This window comes from Protomyctophum parallelum (assembly GCF_964188405.1).
Source record: "Protomyctophum parallelum genome assembly, chromosome: 6".
In the NCBI taxonomy this organism is placed as follows: Eukaryota; Metazoa; Chordata; class Actinopteri; order Myctophiformes; family Myctophidae; genus Protomyctophum; species Protomyctophum parallelum.
The window spans coordinates 37,923,835-37,939,263 of NC_139701.1; the positions used below are offsets into that span (position 1 = coordinate 37,923,835).

Here is a 15,429-nt window from a genome sequence, read left to right on the forward strand (position 1 = left end):
GGAAACCTCAGTGACCTCCGAGAGTCATAGTTCTGCGCTTGCTGAGAGAGACGGTGAAAGAATAAGAGAAAGAGGGAACGATAAAGAAAGTCTATCAGTGGACATACAGAATAGCTTCTTTTTTCCACTGTTTTTCTTGATCTTCAAGTTTTAACCCTCATTTGTCCAGTATAGTAAAAGCCACAAGCGCCTCTTTCTTTATATATGTGTGTATATAATATGTATATAGAAATCTATCTGTTGTTGCTGCTTTTTTGTTTGTTAGTTTGTTGCTTAATTAACAATTCAAGTCTCAACAAGAAAAGTTTTGTTGTTCTGCGATTCGTCGCATCTTTTTCAGTTTTTTTCTTCTTTTTTTTTTAAACTTCTCTTGTTCCACCATCTGTTACTGTTGGTGATTTCCTCCTCGGTTCGTCCTTCTTGTTTGTCTCTTCCTTCTACGCCATTGCGTATATCTTCATCATAAGTAAATGCTGATATGTCTTCAAAAATTCCTTATTTGTTGTTTTTTTTTAAAACATATTTTTATGTGTTTTCAAAGGAAAAAAGTTGAACTCCTCCAGGATATCTTCACTTGTCCTCCAAACCTATAAGGACAAAGAGGAAGAAAGAGTAAAAAAGCCATCTCAGATCTGGCTGCTCATTCCCCATCTTTCAAAAGATCCATTTCTTTCAACTTTGGATAGTTCAATATGGCCCTATTATATCAGAGTAATGGTCTGGAGAGAGCTAACCCACATTTGCAAACCAATCAATCTTTGTCAATCATGATGATGACAGATTTTCCCATAATTAGTAAGTCCGCTGCTGAATATAAAATCAAACCTCGACCCCCATAGCTTCTACATGTCTGCAAATAACTGCAGCACAAGGCCCACTGACTTTGAAGAGAATATAGTGTTTTGCTAGGGAATGGGCATTTTGGCTGTAGTAAACATGTTACTTGAGTAAAAGTGCAAAAGTATTGGCTGCATCAAAATATAGTTACGGTACCAAAAGTAAAGGTAGCCGTTATGCATGGATGTTTGTTTTAAAATGTGTCCAAATCTAAAAATACATCTACAAGCTCACACCGGCACGTTGTGAGCTTGTAGATCTGCAATGTTTTGACTAGACTAAGTATAAAACATGGCTTAATTGGTTAATGTAGGTTTTATAATAATCTAGAGCTGCAAAGTAAAACGTTTTAAAAACAGTAGTTACTTACTTTGTGGTAAGTGGAGTAAAAAGTACAATATTTGCATCTGAAGAATTGCAGATGTTCTTGGCTTACCTGTGCTGTTGCAGTGAATACTGAAGGTAGGCTGTGTCAGTAAGGGCGGCTGGCATCCTTCGGTCTCTTTAACTGGACTTTCAATCTCTTCATTCCAATCTGAAAGCCATTCATGGCTTGAATAGCTGCCTGTGCGCTAGCAGGGTTGTCGAAGCTCACAAAACCTAGAAGAGAAGGTGCAGCCCAATGTTAACTAATGGAACACATTACTATACACACCTAAATGGCTTTTAAAAGTAGTGTAAGTGATATTTTTTGGTTAAAATAAGTGTTCAAAAATATTGTGATAGTACTCATTGCTATAGAGTGTTTGTTGCAGTAACCGGAGTCTCCATGTCTTTTTATAAAACAGAAAATGCATTTCCAGAAACCGAAACTGAAACTGGGATACCAATTTTATCCAATCAGGATAGAGAATGCAGTATATAGGAACACTATAAAAAATTAAGCTCATTAAGCTACTCTCTCCTGATTGGCTGAAACCTACCTGAAAATGTATTTTTCTGTTTTTAAAGAGCTGGAGAGACAGGGAGACCCCTGTTACTGAACAAACATCATAGCAATGATTACTATCAGAATATAGTATTTAACATTTTTTTTTAAGATATTTTTTTGCGGCTTACGCCTTTTATTGATTTTTTAAGGGATAGAAAGTAGGCTGACAGGAAACGGGAGAGAGATGGGGGGATGACATGCGGTAAAGGCCGTGTCGGGTCCGGGAGTCGAACCCGCGGCACACCGCGACTGGATCACCAGTCCGGTGCCCAGACCGTTACGCTACGGCCTGGGCCAGTATTTAACATTTTAACAAAAAAACACAATATTGACATCAGGACACTGACACTGTAATTTACATCTACAGTAATGTAGTTACACAAAAGTGAACTATTTCTAATTGCACAAGGAGATTTCCACAAGGCTTCATTCAGTAGTTGATGCAAGATGATATGAAGTCTGTCTCAAGACCCGCCCTACTCTGCCTCTCATTTGTTGTTGAATTTGTTCTGAGGGTGGGTAAGCCAATCAGAGGCGGAGCAGAAGTGACATATCTCACATTGTGTATTATTTAATTTATTTATTCCACAGTATATAAACCAGTGTAAATGTTTAAAAGGATAAAATGAAATAACATAGGCATTTAAATAAAATACAGCTAACTGAAAGTATCTTGAAACAAATTATTTCCAAAGATTATTTGAAATACCTATTTCAATGAATTTAAAATACTGCCCATCTCTGCATGAAGATCAACGGGTAGATCAACAGAAGATGTAACAGCAAAGAACTACAGAGCTTCTGTGAATTAAGACTCAGATTGTAGAGTTCTTGTTAGGCTACTGGCTTTTACTGCAATGGGGAAATTGTTACGTTTTTTTAGGAAAATGTCAATGTCTAGACAAAGATTTCCATTTAATCCATAAATATATTTAAAAGGAGCACTGTCTGGCATTGATTTAGGTGTGTGTGTGTTCTAGAAACACAAAGAAACTAGATAAAGTGCACCTCAGGGCACAGGTCTCCACCAGGGCAGGTCAAGTTGTGGCCTCCTGGTGGCGCTATAATAGGCATCCAGGGAGTGTATGTGCAAAATTTGGCATCGGCCGGGTTAACGGTGCCGGAGATTCGCTGGTAACAGACGGATGGACGGACGGACACACACGGCCTGGTGGAGACAATGAAATCCTTATACCAAATCAGGCAAGCCGTTGGCAAACTAAACGAGAGATCAACAATCATTAAAGGACCACTTCACCCATTTTCTACCCTAACCCTCACTAATGCTGCAATGTCACCATTTCTGTCTCAGAGGTGAGCGGATGTGGGCAGTTCAGAAACCTGCCTACCAATGATTGGTAATGCAGAGATCAAGACATAATTTGGACTTTGTTTTGTACTACCATAATAGATGTCTTTCACTTATTTTTGCCAGGTGCCTGAAAAGTGCCTGGACTACATTTGCACGCACCACTACTGACGACCGTAATGATGACTGTAATGGACACTTTTTCGTGATTGGCTGCCTCTAGGCTGCCTCTTAGCCAATGGGAGACTTACCCATAAAACAGTGGCAACAGAAGCTACTGTAATGTTATGAGCTAGAGGAAAGCCATAAAAATACACAGTGAGTGATAAACAAAAGAACGTCGGAAACGGGCGCTACAAGAGCTTTTTGCGCCTGGCAGTTAAGAATTCATTCTTGTTTATGTACGTTTGATTTGCTCTATAAAGGTGAAAGCTGATGTTTATTTAATAGACTACAATACATGAGCATAGAATTAAAAATACTATGCTCATATAAAGCAGTAGCTTTATTTAGCAAGAATGCTAATTGCAGTAGCTGAGACTCTTTACAATCAAACAATTCGATGCCCTGTGGCCTTGGTTTTATTAGAAAAGACGTGTATACACGTGCTTAGCACAAAAGGTGTTTTTATTTGATCCCACGATTTTGTAACCCAGTTTTCTTTTCACCCAGTGCCAATTATCTAATGTAATCCTGGGCGCTACACTTCCTCTGCCAACCTGGGGGGGCAGCGGACTGACCTCATGCCTCCTTCTATGCATGAGGAGTCCAAGCTGCTTCTTTTCACCTGACAGAGGGGAATTTCCCCGGCCGGACGTAGCGCGTGGAAGGGACACGTTATTCCGACCAGTTCCTTTCCCCTCCATCAGGCGCCCCGGCTGGCCAGGGGGAGGTAGTTTTAGAGACCAGGATTACGGCATGTTTTTGTGAGGGTATCTACCCTAGGGGACACGGGGAGAACATGCAAACTCCACACAGAAAGGCCCTATCGCCAACCCCCTCGGGTATGGGCACTGATGACGCGGAGGAGGGAACACGCCCCCAGTGCCCACAGTGTCCCCAGCGGGAATCGAACCCAGGACCAGCTGTGAGGCGACAGCACTACCAACTGTGCCACCGTGCCCACCGTGCACAAAAGGTGTTTTAATAGACTACAATACATGAGCATAGAATTGAAAATACTGGGCATCAAACAATTTGATGCCCTGTGGCCTTACATTTTGATAAATCAATACTCTGTCTGGAATATCATTTGTGGAAGATGAGTCTAAAGATGTTGTGAAGCCAGTTTGGTGAAAACTGAACAGAATTGTGGGATGAGAGTAGACCATAAAAGATATGGACAGGGTCACACCATTGGTTTCTACAGACCGTAAGCCTATTTTGCAGCGATTTCCGTCATATTTCTTTATCCAGTCTGAAATGCAAACGGAAATGAATGCTAAGGCGGCAACTACAGTGAGGGCGGGTCTTCACTCGGTAGAACCAGTAGAAAGCCTAGAAACATACCCTTAACCTTAACTTTAAAATGAATGGGACCATAATTTACTAAACACATATCATGATGATTTAAAACTAGCGATTGAAAACATAGTGTTTATGAAAAGGTTTACTATGGTAATAAATTCTAGTTTAAAGTTCGCCCAAAACTTAATTGACTTCTATTGAGATTAAAATGTATTGCAAACGGCAGGAGGTGAACTCTCGACTTCTTCTGGGCCATTAATAGGAACAGCGTTTGTCGCTTGGAGGAGACGGGTTTAAATACTTTTAACAGTTTATGGAAAAACATCAATACATATAAACATAAACATTCCTGATCACTTAGTCCTATATTTGGGGTAAAGATGCAAAGTGATACTAGCACATGATTGATTTGTTATGAATGTTTTATTTTTATTTTTATGTAAAGGGTCGCTTTGGCCCACAATGCCAGTTGGCACAGGACTGGAACTATGTGCCAAGGTTTGTGATCGCATCAAATACAAGAGGAGCTGGCGGCAGAGCTGCGACGCCCCCTAAAAAGAGTAACATCGGTGATATTTCGGACATCTTTGTGCAAACCCACTAGACCTTACAATGTGAAAATCAATGAGGCTGCATGAGCAGTTGTGCAAAGCAGTCCCTACTACAAACATAGTCCATCAGGGACAGACAGGGACAAATAGGCCCCACAGTGCATTGCCCCAAGACATGCCAGTTCTCAAACTCGTGCTGAACGGCCTGTTTCCATCATGTGTAAAATATAATAAAAAAAATGAAAATAAAGCCTTGAAAATAAAGCGGTGACCAGAAACTGCAGTGGAGTGTGGCTCTGCTTGAAGCGCTCCCCTGTGTCTGCAGTGTCATTAGGAACAGCCGATGACCCGTGAAAAACAGCAGGAGCCTCTCCAGGTCCCTGGGCCACCTGGGAGAGGTGTCTGCCTTGGCCTGCCTGCTATTGGGACGGCCCATTAGGGCCAAGGCCATGTGGGAGGGAGGCCATGGTGGAGGGGTGTGTGTGTGCGTACGTACATATGTGCTTGCGTGCGTGCGTGCGATGAAGAGGGGCTGGAGGGAGGACAGGAGGTGTCTGCCTGACCAGCCTACGACCAGACTGGTCCATTAAGCTTGATTTATACTTCATTGCACGACAGAAAGCGCTCGCCGAATCGCGTGACGCTATCGCTCGCTGAATCGCTCAACGAATCCCTAGCCGACTCACTCGCGGATGCTAGCTTCTAGTTGACGTTGCACCGCCATGCAGCAAAGTATGAGTCAGGCTTTAGGGGGGAGGCTAAATGAAGAGGAGAGGAGACGGAAGCTTAGACTTACAGTATAAGCCCAAAACTCTGCCCTACCAAACATAACAAGTGTGATCTCTCTCTCTCTGTATCTCTCATTTTGAAACTCTCTCTCTCACTTTCCCTTTCTCTCGTTTGTTCTCTCTCTCTCTCTCTCTCTCTCGCACGCTCTCACACCATCACTCTGTGTTTATCCCCCATCTCTGCTTCCCAGATTAATTACACCGGTGAGCTTCTCGCCTCCCCCAGACCTAACATTACGTTGTAAATGCATAGTGTATTAGTCAATACAGCAAATAGGTCTTCTTTCATGAATTTATATGTTATTAAGTCCCCCCGGGGAGGCAGAAACTGGCGATCAATTTTGCCCAGGGATGTGTGGTTCCCTGAAGTGAAAACAAATGCTGATCTATAATTGTCCTTTGCCTTTGCTTTCTTCCTCTCCATTCCTCCATCCCTCTCTTCTCTACACACTCAAAAGTTTTCATAAGCCCGCAGGCTGGCTGGTGTGTGTGGGCAGACAGAGCCAAATGGGACGTGAGCCAGGGGGTGTGTGGGGGGGGGGGGGGGGGGGGGGGTGTGTGCGTGCGTGTGTGTGTGTGCATGCATGTACACTGTGCACGCATGCGGCCCAGTGCAGGGAATATTGACAGGTATTGGGGTTACTGAGCGGTGATGCTGTTCCTCCACCTGAAAGTTTTTAGGTCACTCAACTGTCAGAGTGAAACAAGGGATATGAGTGTCTGACAGTTGCGGTGGTTACTCTATCTACACAGAGAAATCCACACTTAATCTAGCTCAGTGTAAAATATGGACCTACAGTACATGCACCCTTAACGTGTCCATGTGTTACACACTACAGATTAAAGCTGAGGATTTCACGGTTTATTGACTAGAACAAGTGGGACTACTTTATTATTTAGGTATCGCAATACTACTACTACTACTATATTATTATTATTATTAAATAATGCGAAGTGGTGTTGTGGGCTGTTGTTACGGGACTCTGTAGGAGGCAAGCCATTTAGAAATTGATCTGTGGGCACTAGGCTATCAAGCCTGACTTGTCAACCTACAGACAGTGCATCTATCAATGAAGGCAAAAGGCCCCCCAAAATATCTTGTAAACAAAATAAATGGGTCTGTGTGAGTGCGTCTGTGTGTCTGCGTATGTATGAGTCCGTGACTAATCTCACGAACAGCTTGACCAATCAGAACCACATGTCTTATTCATGCTGCCAGTATAAAGTAACTTCCTTGTAAAGTAAACTGCACTTTTCTTTTCTTTTTACCATATTGTGTTTTGTTGGTTTGTTTTTAATTCAATTTTATAAAGGAAGCCAATGGATGACTGAAGCCAAAACTGTTGAGTCATAGGTCGTAGACATGTTATAAATTTGATCTGAGGAACGCCTTGAGGGAATTTCATGTCACTTGGCACTTAGACTCAAGGATGATCAGAGGAAGAAAAGATTAGAGTAGGTGATCAAAGGTCAAAGGTCACATGTTCATTATGTCTTCATTCACTACATAACTGGGCAGACACAGATGTAAACGGCAACTGGTGTGTGGAGGCATCCAATCACAAAGCAGCATTTATATTCTTATATTATATATAATATATATATATAATTAAATATATTATATACGTATAATGCCTTAAAATCTGCTTAAAACACAAAGTTTAAATATGGAGGTTTCTGCAACGAAATGGTCTATGACTGACTGGCTGAACAGCTACAGTGCGCTTGTGCTGTCTCTATTGCATTGACTATGGTTACATTTTACTCTGTGATTTCTGGGGTCAGATTTATTTTTAGATTATATCGCTGTACATCCAACTGAAAATCCCTGCTGTGCCTCTACTAAACAAAAAATCACACTTGTGTGATCATTACATTCCGGCCAATCACTTTTGGCGTCCTCACTTTTTAATCCTCACTTTTTAAGCCCTCAGCCAATCAAATCATCGCTATGGGGTACACACAGACACACAAAGCTGGGCACAGGACGGGCTAGCGCCCCTCAAAAATGGATATGCTAACACAGAGGATTTTACTGTTTAAATTCACTGAGATACTTCAGTATGTGTCCGCAATATTCTATCCTTGGCTCTGCGCCCGCTCCTCTCTACATGTGTGGGACAGACCTGGGTTTGAACCTCTGATAACGATCAGGGTGAAATCCAATTTGTGTTCATTTAGACTTGCCACTCGATGCCTGTTGATTGGTTGAGGCGACTTGATTGGACGATAAAGAAAAACTGAATTGATGTGGCAAGTGTGTAATGACAGCTTGAGATAAGACACTGCTTTCACCGCTCAGAGTAAGAATTCAGCTCAAACAGAACAGGAGTGAAAGGAAGGGAGCCACACTAGAGTATAAACCATCCCTCAGTGAAGCGTATAGATAAGGTGAAAATGACATATCCCACACAGGAAAATCCAGTGTTAATTTTTCACTGAGAGCAGAGAAATTGACTTGTATGGTTACATTTTTACAATTGTGGTACATCACAAGTCAGTAATATTAGAAGTATTATGTTTTTTTTTGTAAATAGATGCCCTACTGCCTACTTAGTACTTTGTCATACATACTACAACTACAGTGTCATACAAAAGAAGCAAAAAAGCCAATCTACAAGCTCACGTGTATAGCATCATGAGGATGTATGCTTGTAGATCGCCTATTTTAGTCATGTCTGAAGTCTGTGTGTGGGTTTCATTTATAAGTATGTCCGTAACGGTTAAAACAATAGCAAAACTAGCAGATCTACATCTACTGCTTTTGTGTGATGCTCTAGTACGATCAAGTAGGACGTTAATTTACAAATAACCCCCACAAAGTTAAACCATGGAGATAATTAGATGTTTTTGGCCGATTAGCAACGATATGTAGACGTTAAAGAGGTTTGTGCGTGTGTGTGGAGGACTCACCAAAGCACTTGCTCTGGTTAGCACTGTAGCGTGTGTGTGTGTGTTTGTGTGTTAAAGAGGTTTGCGGGTGTGTGTGGAGGACTCACCAAAGCACTTGCTCTGGTTAGTACTGTAGCGTGTGTGTGTGTTTGTGTGTTAAAGAGATTTGCGGGTGTGTGTGGAGGACTCACCAAAGCACTTGCTCTGGTTAGTACTGTAGCGTGTGTGTGTGTGTTTGTGTGTTTTTTTTTTTTTTTAAGATATTTTTTTGCGGCTTACGCCTTTATTGATTTTTTAAGGGATAGAAAGTAGGCTGACAGGAAACGGGAGAGAGATGGGGGGATGACATGCGGTAAAGGCCGTGTCGGGTCCGGGAGTCGAACCCGCGGCACACCGCGACTGGATCACCAGTCCGGTGCCCAGACCGTTACGCTACGGCCTGGGCCTGTGTTTGTGTGTTAAAGAGGTTTGCGGGTGTGTGTGGAGGACTCACCAAAGCACTTGCTCTGGTTAGTAGCGCGGTCCATGAACACCTTGGAGGAGATGACCGTCCCGAACGGCAGGAACATCTGCATGAGTTCGTTGTCTCCAAACTCCTGCGGCAGGTGGTAGATGAAGAGGTTACAGCCCTCTGGTCCTGGAGAGACAAGAGATGACACATTCCCATTCTCAGTTCACCATTCAACATGCTGCATTAAGTGCATTATATTTAGATCAGTGCGAGGGTAAGTTTAAACCTACAAAAATTGAATAAAGATATAACATTAATATTAAAAAAGTGATACCAATAGAGCACGGAAGTCTGACAACTGCTACTGGACGGTGAAAGGCGAAAGCCCCCAAACGCCATTGACAATGAAAACAAATTCATGTTTGTTTTAGTTCAATGTTTGTTTGAAAAATGCCATTGACAATGAAGGGAAAATTGACATCTAGTCCCTAACACAAACATTCAATGCCATTAACAATAAAGATAGTTTGTTTTGTCACCGTTTGTTTTACATCACCATTACATCACCTAATCAACATGAGTTAGACTTTATATACAGTATATTATTGCCCCACACTTCACATGGGTGTGATTTTTGTATTGGAACCACCATATGATAGGGAAATCTTAGATGAAAGACTTGGTCTTCATCGTGAGGTTGAAACATGTTGGCTGTTCCCTGAGGAGTGCCCAGATCTTTGTTGCCTCTAAATAAAGTAAGTCTCAGAGCTCTAGAAACTAGTGTGCGGATGTTCTTTCTCTTCCTTGATGTTTGCATTGATGCCTGACATCCAGTACCTGGCCTAAATATAGGCATTGAGATGTGCAGTTTGTGCACACAATCTTCTCTGTGGAGTGCCTAGATCTCCCATTTTTAATCTGATGTCTTATTATATCTCGTCTGATCCAGGAGCACCTTTGACCTTTTTTTTTTTTTTTTTTTAAGATATTTTTTTGCGGCTTACGCCTTTTATTGATTTTTGAAGGGACAGACAGTAGGCTGACAGGAAACGGGAGAGAGATGGGGGAAGACATGCAGTAAAGGCCGTGTCGGGTCCGGGAGTCGAACCCGCGGCACACTGCGACTGGATTACCAGTCCGGTGCCCAGACCGTTACGCTACGGCCTGGGCCCCTTTGACCTTTTACTATTTGAATTTTACTGACTTGTGTGTCTCTGGCGAGCACCTGGTTGTCTTTTTCTCCAAACTACCCCGGCGTAATCTGAAGTATCAACTGACAGTGGAGAATTAGCTACTAATTTATAATTTATTGTACTCCAAACATAAATGTTATCAAATCTAACTCAATATCAGTTTACCATTCACTCAATATCATAAACGACAGAGGGTCACCTGACAAAATCGCTGGGGTGGTTTGTTTTTTTGGAACACAGTTCTTATATGACGTGAGTCACTCGACCAAAGAACTTAAAGTATACTACGTTAGATCCATTGATCCGAGCCGAGGCGGAACACACATGAAAATGAACATGCATTTTCAGTGCCACCACCCATCTGATAACTTAAGTGGAGAGAAGGTTGAGAAGCACTGATTTAGGTTGTTGTAAACGACATGACGACATTTCCAGGAGCTATACTGTGTGACGTGACAATAAGCTAGACAACACTGTTTTTCTATAAATGTACTTTCACTGCTCTTTAGTATTGATGATTTCTTGTTTTACTATGAAAACCTGCATGAAAACCGTCCCAAAGTCACTAGAGTTCTCAAAAGCCCAGCCCTACCTGGGCCCTAACTACTAATTAGCACACTAATTAGCCCCCCCCCCCATTCCCAGACCTGTTGTTGCAGCGCAACCACGCCCTTTAGGGCCCTTTAGGGCGAGGTCGCTTCTCACCCTCAGGGTGTCTTACTGGTATAGTATTGTAGGCCTTTTAATGTCTTGATTAATTTAATTCACAGGACCACAATGGAACCAACCATCAGGGACTTTTGTGCAACTGTAACTCTGTACTTTTTGCAAACTGTTAATAAAGTATTCAATCAATCCAAAACTAAAACAAATACAAACTGTGCATTTTCACTGCTGATTTGATGATTGCGTATGGATGTCAGAAATCTCTTTTCCATTAAAGTCACCACAGGTTCTTGTATAATCAAGCCAGCAAGATTAAGATCTGAATATGAATGTATTTTCACCTACCCAATGGATTTCACTATGCAAACAACAATTAGTTGCTGCAATGCAATCTATGTGCTGCCAAAGAGGTCAAATGTAGGAGTCAATCTATCTTAAATACATCAGGTCCTTTTTATTACTTTATATTTGGCTCCAGGCACCACCCAGACTGACATTTAGTTTTTCTAAAAATGATTAGTTTTTTATCTATGCATTATAAAGCCATCGAAAACAATTACTCTTCCTGATTCTTATGAATCTATTCTATGGAAACAATTCTTGGCCTGTATTAATCTACTGTAAATGGCTTAACTTTAACCTAAGTAATATAAGTCTTAAAAGTGCAACCCCATATTATGACTTTACATATTATAATTGGTTGGAATATAATGTGATAAACTGACCTGAGCTTTCCAGCAACCTCACTGTCTAACAGGGCTGAGGAAAACATTCCTGTTTGCAGCAAACTGGATGATATATGTATAAGCTCATTTTTTACTGAAGAAAAAAGGCCAAATATTTTATCGTAACATATTGGTCTCTGGGTTTCCTTGGTGTCACCCCTGGCCCTGACGGAATAATAGGTCACATCACATTCATTAGTTTTCTGAGATCAGGAGCATAATAGCATTGATGAAGGAGGGAACATTAGCCATGGACTCAATAAGAAAATTAGTTTCATATCGGATTCGTTTTGTAACATGTTGGTGAGCTTGTAGGTCAGCTATTTTCGGCAGGGGAAACCTGCGTGACAAAAAGTAGGATTTGGGTTTTATTCTAATATTTTATTGTAATATTCTGTCACTGTCCACACAAGTGGACCGTGATGTCTATTTATGTCTATTACCTCTTATTACATTAGTTCTCAAAGTGGGGTCTTGTTTCTTAGTTAAAAGCAAACATCTTTAACACAAAACTTTGCTCCTGGGGGTCCATGGCACGAGACATTTTCAGATGGAGGGAGTTGTTGGGGGTGTCCACGGCCAAATACAATTTGGGGGGTCATTGAGATGAAACCGTTTGAGAACCTCTCCCTCTATTAAACCCTCTGTACTACTATTGCGTGTGCGCGTGTGTGCGTGTGTGTGCGCGCGTGTGTGTGCGTGTGTGTGTGTGTGTGTGTGTGTGTGTGTGTGTGTTTTATTAAGAGTAATAGTCTCTCACCCTCACCTTCTCGCTGCTGCTGCTGCTGCTGGATGACCTGTGGAGGCTGGGGCAGGGTCTGGCCAATGGGAGTCAGTGTGGTGGCGGGGTAGATTGCTGCAGAGAGAGAGGGAGAGAGAGACAGACACGTCAATCCCACAGAGATAGAATAACAGTGCCAAGGATGCTTTGAATGGTCGATCACACAAGCAAGGAGTATAGCCTATGAAGTCACTGTACAGTAATGCTGCATTCTGAGTTGCACTCTGTTATAACTCTCAGGGTGAGTTGCACCAATAAGAATTGAGTCCTTTAACCAATTTAAAACACTGTTTATCAGTTAATCGTGTTGCCCTGCAATTTAAGCATGGATAAAGAAAGATCTAACCTAAGTTGAATTTGAACCTGTTTGCAATCTAGGTTCAAAGGGCTTCATTTTAATCAGGTTGCACCAAATGTTTTAAGAACAGAGTTAAAGGTTATTTTTTTTGTCTTTGTGTTAAATAGCTCTATATTCTCAGAGTACTCATACAGTGTTTGTTCAGTAACAGGGTTACTATAGACAGAAAATGCATTACGTTTGGATACCAAGTTTATCCAGTCAGGAGAGAGAACTCACACATGGGTACAGATTAAACATGTTAAAGTGGAAGTGACGACACAAAGAAATGAGCAGACAAACCTGGAACTGGAACACTATAAAACTGAAGCTGATAATTGGGTACTCTCTCCTGATTGGCTGAAATTGGCAACCCACCTGAAAAGGTATTGTCTGTTTATTAACGAGTTGGAGAAACAGGGAGACCTGTTACTGAACAAACACTCTTTGGACATTTTTAACAAAATAATAATATATAAATAATAAAAATGTACACTAGTATCAAACTCACACTTTGGAAATATCATATCTACTGTACCATCTGGCAGTACAGAAATAGTTCACCTAAATAGTCCTCACCCCATGAAGCCTTCATTTTTGTGTTTGTCACATTCCTGAGCCAATAATCCAATTATATTTGACTAATTGAATTTTATAGGAGGCCAATCCTAACAAGAGAATAACTACTAAACATTCTCTTTGAACCCATGGGCTCTCAGTAGACCTCACTGTGATTGCACTGTGAGAGTTGCTTTGGAGTTCATATCATTCTCTTTATGTTTAGTCTCCTACTGCTTCTGCATCATCAAACATTTTCTCATTGGCTCAGGAATGCAACAAAAACAGGCTTTATGGGGCGAGTGGAGTTTTTGGGGGATGAACTATTCTGTTTTTCAGCACAATGACCCCTTAGCTGAGAGAGAGATGAAGCAGCTACTACCCAGTACATATTGTATCAAATTGTGTTGCAGATTACACTTTTCATAGATTTCAGAGATGGTTAGGAGCTTGTAGATCTAGAGTTCTCAGAATTTCCACCCCCGTAGTAACTCGGTCCCTCATTGAAGACCCCTGCTTTAATGTACGACGGGGAATAAATGCACGGTAGAAGTGTGTGTGGAGACGACTAGACCCTACCTGTGTATTGCTGTACCCCAGTGAAGGCTTGCTGGAGGGTGTCGGCCGCGGTTGGGCTCTGGGTGGAGTATGGCGGCAGGCCGTTGGCGTAGACGGCCTCTACGGCGGGGTGTCCGTTGGGCTGATGGTGGGGGATGCCGGCGAAGCCGTTGACAAGCGGCGTTACGATGCTGGGGGTGGTGATGTTGGCGGGCGGAGAGCTGAGGCCTGATGGAGGGTGGGAGTAGTGTGACTGGTTACTGGAGCAACTACGATCAGTGGTTCTCAAACTTTTTCATGTCAAGGACCTAATGGGTCCCATTAGGGTCCATTTGGTTCCATTTGTACACTCTCTGAGTTACATACCCATAGGGTTCCTAAAACCCATTTGGTTCCTAATTATAATTTAGCTGGAGAGTCCCTGGAACTCTCTCAAGGACCCCTATGGGTCCCGGGCCCCACTTTGGGTATCACTGAACTAACTATGTTATTCAGAGAGCTGTGTGCATGTGTATGTAATTGAATGTACTATTGTACTATTGTTAGATGTCGTCGCTGTCGTCGGGCAGAAACCGCCTATTTTTTTATTTGAATCCTGAAAAGTAACAGTTTTTGGAGTTTGGTCATATAGGAGGTTTCCACCCGTCTGCGAACACTTGTACACATACATGAATGTATTGTAGTAGTGTACACAAACACGCAAAGCACAACAACAAAAACATATGCCGCACTGGGACTGAGACACACTGTCGGTTATATAGAAGACATGCACACGTACAGAGAGAATACATGAAGTACAGTACACATATTGTACTGTACTGGACAGTAACAGGACATACACATGCGCATGCACACAGGTAGACATGCAAATGCACTAGCACACCCACGCGCACACACCCACGCGCATGCACGCACACACCGACTCTTGCACAAGCCCTAGCTACACTACATCTCTCTAATACACGGGTGCGATGCAAGTCTGTCACATATCCAACGTTTGTGGTGGTGACACATCCTGCAGGATAGCTGGGAAGTCAACCTGTGAAAAATGAGCCTGTCGGAAGTGTTTGTGCGATACCCTGCTGGCTCCTCTACTGCTCTGCTCGGGATGATGATGAAACCGCTATGCAACTTCAGGGAGGAGGAGGAAAAAAATAGAAGAAAATTAAATAAAAAGATCCCGAGGAGATAGGAGAGAGATTACAAAGAGAGATTTGCTTGGATGAGCGGGTAGCAAAAAAAAAAGAAAAATATATTCTTCTTGCTTTTATATACGTCATATAAAAAGAAGGCAAAAAAAAAATCTACGACTGTTCTGTTAGCTTGACAAATGGTTGAATAGGTCATAACATAACAAATAACCCGCATTGCCTGCGAGGCGACTG

At 42.1% G+C, this 15,429-nt stretch overlaps 1 protein-coding gene across 1 annotated transcript in view; it reads right to left on the reverse strand.

Annotated features, from left to right (window-relative positions):
• Positions 1–486: 486 nt before the first annotated feature.
• Positions 487–15,429, reverse strand: part of celf5a (cugbp, Elav-like family member 5a) — a gene marked incomplete at its 5' end in the record, with an annotated part of 314,066 nt that continues 299,123 nt past the window's right edge. Inside the window, 5 exons of the mRNA XM_083767674.1 lie at positions 487–587; positions 1,274–1,437; positions 9,269–9,412; positions 12,577–12,666; positions 14,066–14,272. Of these exons, the coding sequence (XP_083623800.1) occupies positions 1,310–1,437; positions 9,269–9,412; positions 12,577–12,666; positions 14,066–14,272 (569 nt within the window). The 3' untranslated portion in view covers positions 487–587; positions 1,274–1,309. The remainder of the gene's footprint in view (positions 588–1,273; positions 1,438–9,268; positions 9,413–12,576; positions 12,667–14,065; positions 14,273–15,429) is intronic.